Source organism: Stigmatopora argus, chromosome 1 (assembly GCF_051989625.1).
Source record: "Stigmatopora argus isolate UIUO_Sarg chromosome 1, RoL_Sarg_1.0, whole genome shotgun sequence".
NCBI classification, from domain to species: Eukaryota; Metazoa; Chordata; class Actinopteri; order Syngnathiformes; family Syngnathidae; genus Stigmatopora; species Stigmatopora argus.
The window spans coordinates 11,822,365-11,836,318 of record NC_135387.1 but is presented as its reverse complement, the minus strand read 5'-3'; the positions used below and the strand labels follow the sequence as shown (position 1 = coordinate 11,836,318).

At 40.5% G+C, this 13,954-nt stretch overlaps 3 protein-coding genes across 4 annotated transcripts in view; 1 reads left to right on the top strand and 2 right to left on the bottom strand.

The window, feature by feature from the left end:
• The window catches only part of znf385a (zinc finger protein 385A), a 59,447-nt gene extending 59,144 nt beyond the window's left edge, over positions 1-303 (bottom strand). Inside the window, exon 1 of the mRNA XM_077596949.1 lies at positions 127-303. The gene's annotated coding sequence lies outside the window, so the exon portion shown is untranslated. The remainder of the gene's footprint in view (positions 1-126) is intronic.
• Positions 83-1,629, top strand: birc5b (baculoviral IAP repeat containing 5b). 2 transcript variants are annotated; one of them, XM_077596973.1, is made up of 5 exons: positions 86-168; positions 238-315; positions 489-598; positions 1,249-1,366; positions 1,437-1,629. In XM_077596973.1, the coding sequence occupies exons 2-5, from the start codon at positions 238-240 to the stop codon at positions 1,524-1,526; spliced, it is 396 nt and encodes a 131-aa protein (XP_077453099.1). In that variant the 5' UTR covers positions 86-168; the 3' UTR covers positions 1,527-1,629. The 2 variants fall into 2 exon arrangements, with proteins under 2 accessions (XP_077453089.1, XP_077453099.1); XM_077596963.1 differs by having other exon boundaries at positions 83-315.
• Positions 1,630-10,223: 8,594 nt separating this feature from the next.
• Positions 10,224-12,485, bottom strand: neurod4 (neuronal differentiation 4). The gene is made up of 2 exons (XM_077597722.1): positions 12,353-12,485; positions 10,224-11,786 (listed from the first exon to the last, which is right to left on the bottom strand). Exon 2 carries the CDS (start codon positions 11,777-11,779, stop codon positions 10,718-10,720), a length of 1,062 nt encoding a protein of 353 aa, XP_077453848.1. The 5' UTR covers positions 11,780-11,786; positions 12,353-12,485; the 3' UTR covers positions 10,224-10,717.
• Between the last annotated feature and the right edge of the window lie 1,469 nt (positions 12,486-13,954).

Sequence of the window (13,954 nt, the reverse complement as noted above, 5' to 3'; positions counted from 1 at the left end):
TAGATTAAACAGATCAAATTCATGCAACACACTGCGTTTGACATCATAAGCCCAAGACCACGCCTACTCAATCATTGTTAGTTGAAAACACATGTCATAGTTTGAAAAACCATCAGAGGAGCTCACCTTTACAATTTTGTTTCCCATCTGCACCTACTCGGGCATCAGGTAAACCAAATTTGTGAAGAAATGGCCAACATAGAAGTCATGATGGGAAGATTTTTCTCATTCGGCAAGATGTACAGTGCTGATTTACGAGAGAAAAGCTTTGCTACCTGGCCCTTTCGAGAAGATTGCAGCTGCACACCTGAAATGGTAAAGTGGCTATTCTCTTGTTAGGAAAATGAACCAAATTGATTCAATGCTGACATCTAGTGGTATGTTAAGTACAATACATGCATACAGTCACGTTTGTATTGGGCCAGTTGGATTGTGTCTTAACTTCAGATGGTTTTTTCCCTGTGATTGAAGCCGTTTGATGTGTGCAGATGGCCAAAGCTGGCTTTGTGCACTGTCCTAGTGAGAATGAACCTGATGTCGTCAGCTGTTTCTTCTGTCTTATTGAGTTGGAGGGCTGGGAACCTACTGACGACCCCTGGTGTGTGCCACGTCTCATTTTTATTTGTAAAGTCCTCGACTTGTTACAGGGCAAGTGACTATTTGGGGGCCATTTCAAATTAACATACGTATACTTAACCCCATGAACACAAGGTGTTTACATACATGGACATACAATTTAGGACCATCTAGGCCACAATAGTATTGACATTTGGCACTCAAGTGTGGCCCAAATAATTTAAAATGTGATGTCGATGTACTGCCACTTCTCAATTTTGCATAGACAAATATCCTTATTATCATGTGATGTTCCTGGTTTCATTTTAACTATACTTTTTAAAAAATATATATAAATAAGATTATGAATAAAAACAGTCAAAATGTTTATTTAAAAAAAACAAATACACTCTGGTTATGTGCCCAATAACAAAAAGTCTGCCCACCCACTTGGCTATAACTAAATGGCTAAAATTGATATTGGTAGACGTCCAATTCATTTAATAAACTAGAATGGCTGGCTGTGAATTGTCATCTAAGAATGCTGCCAGTCTTTTCTGGTCAAAATGGATTGGATGTCAGGTGCTGGCAGTGACCGCATGAATTGAATGGCTGCTCTGGAATAAAATGTCTGCAGGGTTGTTGTTTTATTTTGAAGAATCCTGAAATGTGAGATGACAACTCTTGACACAGGTTCGAACACACAAAACGCTCACCTTCTTGTGGATTCCTCCTCTTGGGCAAAGACTTCACCCAGATGACGGTGGCTGAGTTCTATCGCTTGGAAATGGCGAGGGTGAAGGTCTATGTGGTGAGCGCCTACCTGGGAGAATTGTCATGTACTTTTGAGTTGAGTTTAATTGTATTTTCTTTTCTCGTAGAGGAAACTAACTCATAAGAAGATGGATTCTCTACGCAATGCGATAGATGTGACCCTGAAAGACATCAATTCTCAACTAAATTCTTTATGAAATATGGTTGACTTGTGAATTGTTTTAATGATAATTGCAGTTCATGATTTTTTTGTTTGAAATATAAATAAAAATGTTTTATTGTTGCTGTATTGCTTTCAAAGACGAGGCATTTTTTCTCTTATTCTGGTGCTTAAAGTTGACATAAATCAAATGAGCTCCTAACTAAACAAAAACTCCACCAAAGCAATTGTAAATGAAAGGCCACATTGAGTTAGATTAGAATGTAGTCTATATTCCCTCCTTTCAAACACATACTTACCATATCTGTGAACGTGTAGCCATCTCCAGCATCCCTTTTCAAACCTTGACCCTGGACAGATGGCCTGAAGCCCCTCCCACTCAATACCAACTGTTGCCTCAGTAACATCTGTTACATATAGTAAGAGACCATCACAACACCCTCCTCACCCATATTTATTACTGGACATGAGAAGGGTGCTCATATCAACATTGGCAAAGTCTTGATTATATCCATAACTGAATCAGGCATCTTAGATGTTTAATGATTTTAAAGGTATGTTCTCAGTGGGACTCATTTTGTGGAGAGCAGCTCACCATAGGAGGGTTGAAGAGCTAGGCTTAAAAAGATGCTGTAGTCTTCTCTGACCTTCACTCCTTTAGATTAATGTCTAATGTAACACTGGCCACTCAGCGCAGCTCAGCCGCTTAAGTCCGTTTCATCCGCTTGCTGCTGCGCAAAACTAGGGAGAAATGGATTTTTCTTTTGACTCAAATCAACCCTAAGAATGATTCTTGTAATGTTTCGCATTTGGATTGTTTTACACTGGATACTGAAAAAAAATGCCTCACTGCTCTTGTCAATACAAGGTAATGATATTATTGACATTTGAATAAAAAGAGCATGTATGTGAAATTCACATGGTCGAGCCCTGAAGTGCATGTTTACAATTTTTATAAAAGTGACACTAATCTTTCTGTGATAATCCATTTTTTCATGTGAACATGCTCATGGCGGGATTTCTGGGCAACAGCAGATGTTGAGTGACAGGCTTATCTGGGTATGGGAATGGTGTTAATTTGTTTGCATAATTACTGATTATGTATTTTTGCAGCTCGGTATCTGTCATGTTTTTTTATTCCTCCAATGTTTGTTAAAAATCTACCGTATTTTCACGACTATATAGAGCATCGGATTTTTAGCCGCAGTGTCAGTAACGAGTGCTATTTCTGTTTTTTAAACACACAAAGGGCGCACCGTTTTTATAGACGCAGCCAGGCATGGCATATATATATATATATATATATATATATATATATATATATATATATATATATATATATATATATATATATATATATATATATATATATATATATATATATATATATATATATATATATATATATATATATATATATATATATATATATATATATATATATATATATATATATATATATATATATATATATATATATATATATATATATATATATATATATATATATATATATATATATATATATATATATATATATATATATATATATATATATATATATATATATATATATATATGGATGAATATTGAACCGCAATAGCGCTGGCTACGGGAAGCAGCCCCAGACTCTATTTCCGGTGTGCAGTGACTGCTGGGATATATAGTTCTTTTGTCAATACACCCAGGATGACGGCAAACACACTAATTTGGTGCTACATGCACCAAATGCACGCTACACCCACACGCTAAAAACATGTTTTTAAAAAGGCAACGGAAGCTAAACTGAGTTCGGTTGTACTTTATGTAGCCATTTTACAATGTACTCACGTCATCATTTCATTTTCGTGACTTGGTCGCAAATCAAAAGTGACAGCGAGCCGTGAAAAAAGCCATCCGGTTGCTTGACATACGCCTCACGTAGCCATAATCTCATGTTGCGGTTCGATATTCATCCATATATATATATATATATATATATATATATATATATGGATGAATATCGACTATATATATATAGTTCGCAGTCTAGCTTTGAAAACTCTGTTGACGCCAACATCTAGGGGCAGGATTTCTTTTGTAAATACAGCCGAAATGACGGCAAGCACCAAATTAGTGTGCTCGCCGTCATACTGGGTGTATTGACAAAAGAACTCTATATCCCAGCAGTCACTGTGCAGTACTTTTTCTACGGGAAAATAGTAGAGTCGGGGGCTGCTTGCCGTAGATGTCCTATCGGCTGATTTATTTTATTTTATCATGATAACAGTTTTAGTATTGGTCCATATATAAAGCGCACTGGATTATAAGGCGCCCTGTCTATTTTTGAGAAAATTTAAGACTTTTATGTGCGCCTTATAGTCCTGAAAATACGCTAGTTTATTTTCTTAGCAGGTGCATTTTCAACAAACTACGACCAAACCCTACGTAATAAGCAGTGTTACCTGTAGCAGCAAAACGCAACATTACCAACCCAAACCAAAATTGAAGCATTGACATATCCCAGGAGAAAACTGCTGTAGGAAGTGTTAAATTGCCTTTAAAGTATTTTAGAATCAGTGGTGGTCTATAAACTGTTAGCATCGGCAAATTACAATCACGTTTAAGGGAGCATCAATTAGTCACAGATATTCAAACCCTCATTCAAGTCGAGTGAGTTACGTTTTAGAAAACACTGGATTTTAAATGCCTGCCGCCTGTCAGCCAGCCAAAGCGTTTGCGTTCTGTAGTCCTTTCAACAAAACACTTTCCCCCCCTCTTTCCTCTCCTCACATCTTTGTATGCAGCAGCACGCATGGCGCATTGCACCACAGTGAGCCGACTTTTTGTGTGTCCTGCACAATTCATTACGAGCCGTAAATGTGATTTAATAATTCTCATTGGCCACAATGAACAGGCAGAGCTTTTAGTTGGCCCTTATTATAATTGGAACGCCTTGACAAAGGGGACCACATAAATGGCTTCCAGTGCCGTTTGTCAAATTAATCAGCTTGTGCTAAACAAACTGTAAACAGTAGTAAGTGTGGCAGATGGACAAACGGACAGATGTTGCAAGCCGAAAGTTTACAACCTGAGCCTTCCATTAGGCCCATCTGTTGCTGCTGAACCTGGGACCGCCCTCTTCCCTCCTCCACCGGCCCAAGTCTTCCTTTTCTCTGGCCTTCTCTCATCAGCATCCATCACTGCACCCTTCTTCTGTTAAGCGGCCCCATTTAACCTCCTGACTGACCCGCTTTAACCTTTAGCAGACAATTAGCCGCTTATTATCACATGTAAGCACAAGCTTCTTTTACCTTACGATTTGCCATTCTGTGCACTCTCGCTCTGTTTTGACTTCTTTTTCTAACTTTTATGTATTGATAATTGGGCAGAAGTCAATTTCTTCTTAAAGAAACATTTTTGTCAGTGTTTTCAAATGGGTTTAGTAAATCTCAGATTGTAATATAAGTACTTCTAGTAGTGTGCAGGCTGTGTCTCTAGTAGATACAATTATAATTATATATATATATATATATATATATATATATATATATATATATATATATATATATATATATATATATATATATATATATATATATATATATATATATATATATATATATATATATATATATATATATATATATATATATATATATATATATATATATATATATATATATATATATATATATATATAATATGCTATACCGCCAACTAATATCAAAATGCAGTTGGTAACTATGCATTCAGATAATATATTTGACTTTTGGATAATAGTACTTTAGTCAATATGTTAACAATTTGATTTATTTTAGAATTGAATTGTATTCATTCATTAAGTCTATTAAAAATAAAAGTGCGGATGTAACATTTTGTACAGTGTGTTTTAATTGAATCAATTAAGTACAGAACTCTTTTGTCGTATGTCGTACTTGAAAAGGCAAGTATTTTCTCAAATTTTACTTGCTGTAAAAGCTTTACGAGCCTTAACTTTTTATAGATTGCAAAGTATTGACCCTAATTTGGCAATTTGCTGCATTACCGTTGTACTTCTGGTCCAACTTTTACCATTCGCTTCTAATTAAGGAAGTATGTGTTCATCAGACAGTGCCAATGCTGAAAATCTATAAAGCACAGTCCCAAACGGTTTTAAGAGTGTAAAATTAACTACATTTTGAAGCCCTGATTTGTCAACAGAAGGCAATTTATTGTTACCTTTTCTACTTCCACCACAGCCAGCATTCATCAGATTATACAGAGACTCTACGATTACCTTCTCCTTGAGTTCTCCACCCCCCTTCCTTTTTAAAGTTATCCCACATCCCCTGCAGTTGCTCAGCCTCAGACACTTCTGGCCCTCCTACCTTGGCTGTTTTTGTGCCCTCTTCCAAAAGGGACCTCCATCTGTCCCCACACTCGGCCTATTGTGGAGCGCCAAAGCCCGGCAACTTCCACAATGCAGTGGGCGGGCAAAGGGGGGCCAGGGTAAACACGACAGCATCCAGATCCCATTAGAACCTCTTTAACTTCCACACGCTAATACTGTGAGAGAACCCTGGGTGGAGAAGGCCCACCCCGTCTCCTCTTGCACACAGTGTCACCTCTTGCATCCAGTCATCGGTAATAAATCCATGTAGGTGAATGTTTTTCCTCTAGAATTTTTTTTAAAAAGTAAGGAAAAACTTTCATCAAACCAGTATGTGCAATATCATTTGTTTCTTTTCTAATTCACACATCTCAATCATCTAGCCTGTCGTTCCTCCGCCAGCTGCTCCAAAGGCTTCTCCATTTCAGGGTTCACCTCTAAAACCTGTAAGTGAGTGCGTGCGTGCGCCCCAAGAGGAGGGAGGGGATCACTGTGTTGGGCCCGGCTTAAAGGCTAAGGGATTACTGGCACACAGACACTGATTAAAGCCTTCCAACCTCCTATGGCCCCATTAATACAATCTTAATCACAATGCTTTATCCCTCAATCTAGCTCCTATGGATCAAGGCCTTTTCATTTTAGTGGCTGGCCACTGTTGTTTGGCTCGTAGATTTTAGTGGCCGGCCACTGTTGTTTGGCTCGTGGATTAAGAATGTGCGGTGCTCACAAACTCTAATCTAAGAAGAGAAGATGGACATCAGAATTCAGAAATAGTTGAGATTTATCATTGTAAAGTAAATAGTAGGCATATGGTATGGCCCTCCTTCCATGGAAATCCAGCCACAGGCAGCTCACACTCAGGTGTCAGCACATCTGAGGGGGCATTGAAGACCCTTTCAATAGAACTCCCTTCAGATTTTATGCGAGATTAGATTTATCTGATGAATATGACCTGAAGTGCTGCCTGTACAGTAAGGTGAAGATACATTGCGTTTATGTTCTTTAAAAACTCTTGTAAATCCGGACTGTTTCCATTTAAGTTATTTTAGAGGTGGACATATCAAAGGGAAGTGGATTTAAGAACTGGTTCTTCCCAGGTTCTGCAGCTGAGACTTTGGGGTAAAAAAAAAGAATAAAATGAGAGAAAAAGTGAATGTTGCCACCTCAAAAATCAACAGTTTTATGTTGACCGGTGGTATTAAAGTTCTCATGGATTCTGAGCACAAGGTCACAAAAAATGTGTATCTTTATTTTTGTTGTTCTTGTCCTTTTTAATTTATAATTATGTAATTTTAGTATTGTATTCATTTTTGGCCTTGTGATCATTTTTTAGCGTTCTTACCATTCAGTTGAATAAGAAAGAGTCTCAAAACTTTTGAACAAGGGTTTACTGCAGGGTGGGCAAACCGGTCCTCGGGGGCCGCTGTGGGTGCAGGTTTTTGTTCCAGATGATCCAGCACAGACACTTTAACCAATGAGATTTCTGCAGAAAACAAGAAGCACCTGACTGCAATCCACTGATTGCACTTGATTGGTAAAAAGGTGTCCTCTTTATGGGTTGGAATGAAAACCCGCACCCACTGTGTCCCTTTGTTGAATAGTTTGCCCACCCCTGGCACTGTCAAACATTGCATAGATGATGGCATACTATTTTTACCACTGAATTTGACCAAAAAAAGCGCTTCCGTGCCCGGCGATGTCAGTCCTTTCAGAGTGTAAAACTTTATATTATAGTCTTTTTTTATAGACAATACATGCAGATGTTTAGCTTTTGTCCTTAAATTAAGTGTTTCCAATCAGTTTTTAAAGATTAAGTAATACAGAATACATAAATTAAATGTGAATATTTATTTGACTTTTTTAATTTGGAGATGTGTATTTATAACTTATTAGCTCAAACATACACTGGCTCAGCCCTCTTCAGATCTAAATATCATGAATGTGTCCCTCAAACAAAAATGAGGTTGATAGTCTTGGTCTAAACTCTAAAGCAGGGGTCGGGAACCTTTTTGACACAGAGAGCCATAAACAATTCCTATTTTCAAATTTTATTTCTTTGAGAGCCATACTCAGAATTTTAGTGTGAGCCATACTCAGAATTTTAGTGTAAAAATGTGAAAATGAAATGTGACTTTTTTGGGGTCATTTTACCACTTTTAAAGTACTAAATGAATTATTTTGACAGCACTGTTGCGCAGTTGCTAACCAATGAAAATATGCATGCAGAAAAGTCTAATAAAAATATAATTAAAAAAAAAGATGATTAATGTTAGAGGTACTGTCAGTGCCATAGTGCCGACGTGACGCTCCTATTGGTGCATTCGGGACTCGGCTCTGTCACCAGTGGTTTAAAAACCTATTTTACCTCACAGGTTAGCGAAGAGCCACATGCACCCATCAAAAGAGCCACATATGGCTCCCGAGCCATAGGTTCCCTACCCCTGGTCTAAAGGGTCTGGAAACCTTTGCAGGTGTTTGGAGTTAGATTGATTTATTTTTGTTAATTAGGGTTGCGACACGACAGGTTTCCAATTTGCAATCCTTTCACAATATTCTAATATTTATTGTCACTGAACTTTGGGTTCAATTATCTGCATTTTAAGAAATGAAGGCTTTTAAGCAGAGTAATATCATGCAAAGATAGTGTGACAAAGTATTCAAATCCTAGTCGATAAAAAAGCTCGCATTTGTCTTGTCCTCTGGATGCAAAGTTCATTGGCGTGCCTGTATGTTGAAAGTTAGGGGAATAATCCTCGCTCCCTGCCCCCAGGGAGCACAAAGAGGGTGAGCATAGTCTAACTCTGCCAGTACTTTCTCACAGGCCGAATGTCTGCCTGTGTGCAAAGCTATGTGTCACTGGCATATGCCGAGGCTGACACACAGGAGCAGAGAGGACGAACTTGTGAATGAAGAGCAAGGACCTCGTTCACCTTTTCTGCCCTCGGCCTCGCTTTCCACTTCTACTTTTTCCCCTCAGCACACTGATCCCCTTTTCTCCCTCCCATCCCGCTCGCATGCTCTCACTCTCCTCTTTCGCCCTTCCCAAATTGGCCCAGCTGTCCATCAGACCAGCCCCCCTCCCACCCCCGCAGTTTCCCCAGCTGTCTGCCCTCCCCAAGCGGGAGAACCCCACAACAATACGGGTCACAGGTCAAGAGAAAGAACAGGCTGCGCTCACAATAGACCAGTGGCGCCCTGTAAAACAATCATTCCCTTTTTCTCCTCCAGCCTTTCACCACTGTTGCCTGAACTGGAAAAGACAAACCTTTGGAGAGGTATCTGAAGAGGGGGAACATTCTTTTGGACAACAGCCACCGAGGCACCTTCCTCCTCAACAATTGCCTGAAGGACCGCGACGATAAACACGGTCGTGCACGGCGAGCCGCATAGTTGCACTCCGCCACCCTGCGCTTTGTTCATCTCAAGGGCCATCAAGCCCCTCAAGGTGCTCATTAAAGTCAAAACTCAGCGCTTTTGACTCTAGAGGAGTGATACAAATGTGCCAGGAACCTGGCCAGATTACATCCGCCCAGTCTGAAAACACATATTAATACATTTGAAAATGTTTTCAATAATTTTACCATGAAAAAAAATCTGTTTTGTTTTGGGGTTTTTCCCCCTTTTGGACAACCGATGAAAAATGACTTTTTGCCCAACAGTGTTTTGGCATGAGTTGGATGGGAAAGTGGGACATGTGGGAAAGACAGAGAAAAGCCTATGACACATTCACCTGTTCACCCAGTGTTGTTTCCCATGGCCCACAACAGGGTCCCACATGACCTAGTAGAGCCCGAGTAGATTGAAGCACATCAAGTCCTCTCACATATCCTGCAATAAATTTCTGAAATTGTAAAAAAAAATACATACAACTTTGTGCGAAATATGTAAAGCAAGTTTTCTTCTGTTGTAAAAAGAAATGTTGTTGATTTAATTTTTAGCTAAATATTAAAATATCCATCATTTGATTTTCATTGTGGTTTTCATGAATGTAATGCAAATCTTTGTGATTTACATTAATTAAAATTCAACCGTTTTTCCACAATGACACACACGCAGAAATGCACACATATTTAGAGCAAACTGTATTATTTGAAAGTGATGTCATACTTTAGACATGCCTGCCAATTATTAACTCTACAACACTTTTTTAGTGCAAAATCATCTAAACTACATCTACACTAAAATGGTGTGATATCATGCCGAATGAGCCCCAGTGGAAATAAGTTCCACAATGTCCATACAATACTTGTGTATTGGGATTAATGAAGTAATTGTAAATGTTAAATTGTTTTTTTAATCATTTCGTGTTTATATGGAAAAGAGATTGTAGAATGCCAAAAAAACAGGTAAATAGACTTTAATATAAGAATATTTATTCAATTAAGTGCGAAACAGCAAAATATTTACAATGACACCCAAAAAATAGTAGTGACATCCAATGAACAATTACCTGAAAGACCTCAAATAAATAACTTAAATACAGATAAGCTGCCAGTGACTGACTGATAAAAAAGACTGGAAAAAAACAGTGACAAGAGAATACAGCATTTTCTAAACAAGACAGGAACCAAATAAATATTAAATACGCATATATAAATAAAATGCATTGCCGCAAATACAATTTAGGATGGACGGAAAGATGAACATTGTTACAAATCGCCCTTGTGTGACGCTTGACTATTGTCTAAAAAAATCAACAGCAAAGCATGACAAAACCAAATAAATAAACATAAAAAATGACAGGTATCAGGTAGAAGAACGTAAGGTGACGAGTCTCTTTGTCTCTCTATTTGAGGGGTCGCTGTTCTCTCAGGTAAGCAACACCCCCAAAATGCAAACCAGTGCAGTCTTTCCACAGTCAATGAATGTGTCTCTTTTCACATGGTGCCCATCTGAGAGGCCAGCAGATGAGGAGAAGGAAAGGAGTCAAATGGCACATCCACGGGCAGCTCATAGCGAGACCCCTGAAAAAGTGGGTGGCCCTGGTGCCCCACAGCTAGACCGGCAGTGGCGGTGTAATGCTGGGACGAGAGATAGTGAGCGTGGTGGGCGGGGTGGCTTGTGTAGCTCCTCTCGGATTCTTGTGACGAAGGCTCCTGCTTCAGCGTGAAGTTGCCGCTGATGCTGAGGGGGGGCGTGAGGGCCCCGTCGTACGGCGGGGTTCCGCCGCTGCACTCGTTAGGGGAGGGGTTTTCGAACGCCTGCCCCTTGAATCCCTTCATGTGGAGGAGGTGGGATGCCTCCAGGGAACCGTAAGGCGGGCTAGGGAGCCCTGGGGAGGGGTAGCTGAGGGCGTGACTGGCCTGACCCCCCACCCCGCTCAACCCCGGGGGTCCGCACTTGTCCTCTAGCTTGTTGATGAGTAACGGCGTAGGACCGAGTTGCAGGCAGCCGGCCACGAGGTTGCTGGTGGGCTGCGAGAGACCTTTGCAAAGCATTTCCATGAAGCCGTGGCTCTCCGGAGACTGACCGTTCTCCAAGACCTCCGACAGCGCCCATATGTAGTTGCGGGCCAGCCGTAACGTTTCTATCTTTGACAGCTTCTGGGTTTTGGAGTAGCAGGGCATCACTCGGCGCAAATTGTCCAGTGCATCGTTCAATCCATGCATACGCGAGCGTTCTCTGGCGTTGGCCTTCATTCGCCGGGCACGGAAGCGCTCCTGACGGGCTTTGGTCATCTTCTTCTTCTTTGGACCCCTCCTTTTGGGAGCCATTTCTCCATCCGCTCCAGTCATCTCCTCATCCTCTTCCTCCTCCTCTTCCATGTCCTCACTATCCATCTCGGAACACGAGTGTCTGCTTCCTTCAAGCAAGACTCGATGCACCCTCATTTCGGGGCTTTCCTCGCCATCCTGGGAGCTGCCGTCTTCGTCAAGCCAGGCGAGGGAGCCTACCAGCTCGTTCATGTCGGCGCTCTTTCCGAATGGCTTGGTCATCATTTTTGATCTGGCGAAAAACACGACAATGCACCGTCAATCAAATAATCGCTGTGACTTCAAATCACATTTGGAAAAAAAGCACATGGTTTACGATTTCAGCAGTGAACAGTTCATTCTTCAGAACTGCGATGAACACAATACACTGTAAAATAAGTAGTAAGTAGATGTTGTGCTGTAGTCTATCTAGGCTGGGATGCTGTCAATCTGGGACACATCAGGATTTAGCCAGAAAATAAAACCCAAAGATTAAACGAAGCGCACATGTAGCAAACCCACGCTCTCTATACTGAAAGTCAAATTAATGTTTTGTTGTTGTTTTTTTTTCATTAATTTTGATCATCTAAATTGACATATGCCATTTAGTAACTTTTGTAATCATATTAAACTTAAAAGAAAGGTAATGTTATCATTCTTGGACCAGATATTAATAGTGCAAAGATAGGGAGAACTGCATTAATTAAATACAAAACGTAGTCCATAAAAGGACAGTTAAACTTTTATTGATGCAACCCTTTTTTTTCTATTCAGCCTTGGTGTCTTTAATATCAATCTTGGAAGCAAAATGGAACTCACCTGTTTCTATTGATCAGCAAATGGGGAGGAAATAGTTGAAAAACGAAGTCCAAAGTCTGTGCGTGTGTTTATCTCTGGCCAACTTCAAAACTCAGATGGCCGTCATGGGGGCGCGTGGAGACTTCATCCCAAAATGACTGGAGCAGGCTGAGATTTTTTGCCTTAAACCCCCGTAAGCCCCTCCCTCCCACGCCACACCCTCGGCCCATTGAAACACGCGTGGCAGTCTCGTGGCCACAAGTTTTACAACATTTGTCAAGGAAACAGAGAGAGAGAGAAAGAGAGAGAGAGAGAGAGAGAGAGAGAGAGAGAGAGAGAGAGAGAGAGAGAGAGAGAGAGAGAGAGAGAGAGAGAGAGAGAGAGAGAGAGAGAGAGAGAGAGAGAGAGAGAGAGAGAGAGAGAGAGAGAGAGAGAGAGAGAGGAGAGAGAGAGAGAGAGAGAGAGAGAAGGGGGGAGAGGGAGAGGGAGAGGGAGAGAGAGAGAGAGAGAAAGAGAGAGAGAGAGAGACCCAGTGCATGCGTAATCACAGTTTTATTTGGGTGGCTTCACAAAGAGAGAATTACCGAGTAAAGACGCCTCATTTTAGAAAAACCGAATTTGAGCATCAGAAATATAAAAAACCCCGAGACCATCTATGTAATATTAAATACCTCCCCCTCAACTGATTTTGGAAGTGCAGTTCAAATACTTAAACGTTTAGTTTTGTCTAATTTTAAGTTTAAAAAAATCATTTTCCAAACAATTACTTTGAGTAGAATTGATTTTAGTCATGTGCAATGCATAATTATAAATCATGAATTAACTTTTCTCTCTTCTAACTAAACTAATAAAACCTAATAAGCAACTATGTATACTCCAATATGTGCCATAATCGAGCTATATAATATAATTTTTGCGTGCTATTTGCATATGTAATTAATCATTGGGGGACTAAAGACACCAGTTGTTTTAAAAAACAGATAGTCATCTACAAAAAAAACAACAACAACGAACGAATTATTTATTAAAGCGTGTTTGCCGTGCGTTCATCCTAATGTGTCAAATGCATAGCACTTGAGACAAACCGTTTTAACGCCTCGGTTGTCGCGTGATGCATTTTAATCGATTGTCTATCTCATCATTAGTCAGTTGGATTAGGAATTTTCCACTTCATTTGTCAGCCAGTGTACGTCTGCTTGTGGCCAAGCGGAGAGACGCTCGTCCACGCGCGCGTATTTAAGTGCTTGTGACAGCTTGGTGCGCCGGGAGCAGGTGTGTGTGGTGTGTGTGCGTGCATGTGTGTGTGCGTGCGTGCGTGTGTGTGTGTGTGTGTGTGTGTGTGAGTGCGCGCGCGTGTGTGTGTGTGCGTGTGCGTGTGTGTGTGCGTGCGTGTGTGCGTGTTGGTGTGTGTGTTGGTGCGTGTGTTGGTGCGTGTGTGTGCGAGTATGTGCGCGTGTGCGCGTGTGTGTGCGTGTGTGTTTGTGCGTGTGTGCGTTTGTACGTGTGTGTGCGTTTGTGCGTGTGTGTGGGTGCGTGCGTGTGCGAATGTGTGTGCGTGTGTGCGTGCGTGCGTGTGCGCCATCGTTTGATTTTTTGGAGTGCGCGGTGTCTTTCCAATTCCGC

What these genes read in the sequence shown, in the direction of transcription:
- birc5b (XM_077596963.1), top strand. Translation starts at nt 190, where the DNA reads ATGGCCAACATAGAAGTCATGATGGGAAGATTTTTCTCATTCGGCAAG. An exon ending in GCAGCTGCACACCTGAAATG is followed by an intron (nt 316 to 488) that starts GTAAAGTGGCTA and finishes TGATGTGTGCAG; the next exon opens with ATGGCCAAAGCTGGCTTTGT. An exon ending in CGAGGGTGAAGGTCTATGTG is followed by an intron (nt 1,367 to 1,436) that starts GTGAGCGCCTAC and finishes CTTTTCTCGTAG; the next exon opens with AGGAAACTAACTCATAAGAA.
- neurod4 (XM_077597722.1), bottom strand. Translation starts at nt 11,779, where the DNA reads ATGATGACCAAGCCATTCGGAAAGAGCGCCGACATGAACGAGCTGGTA.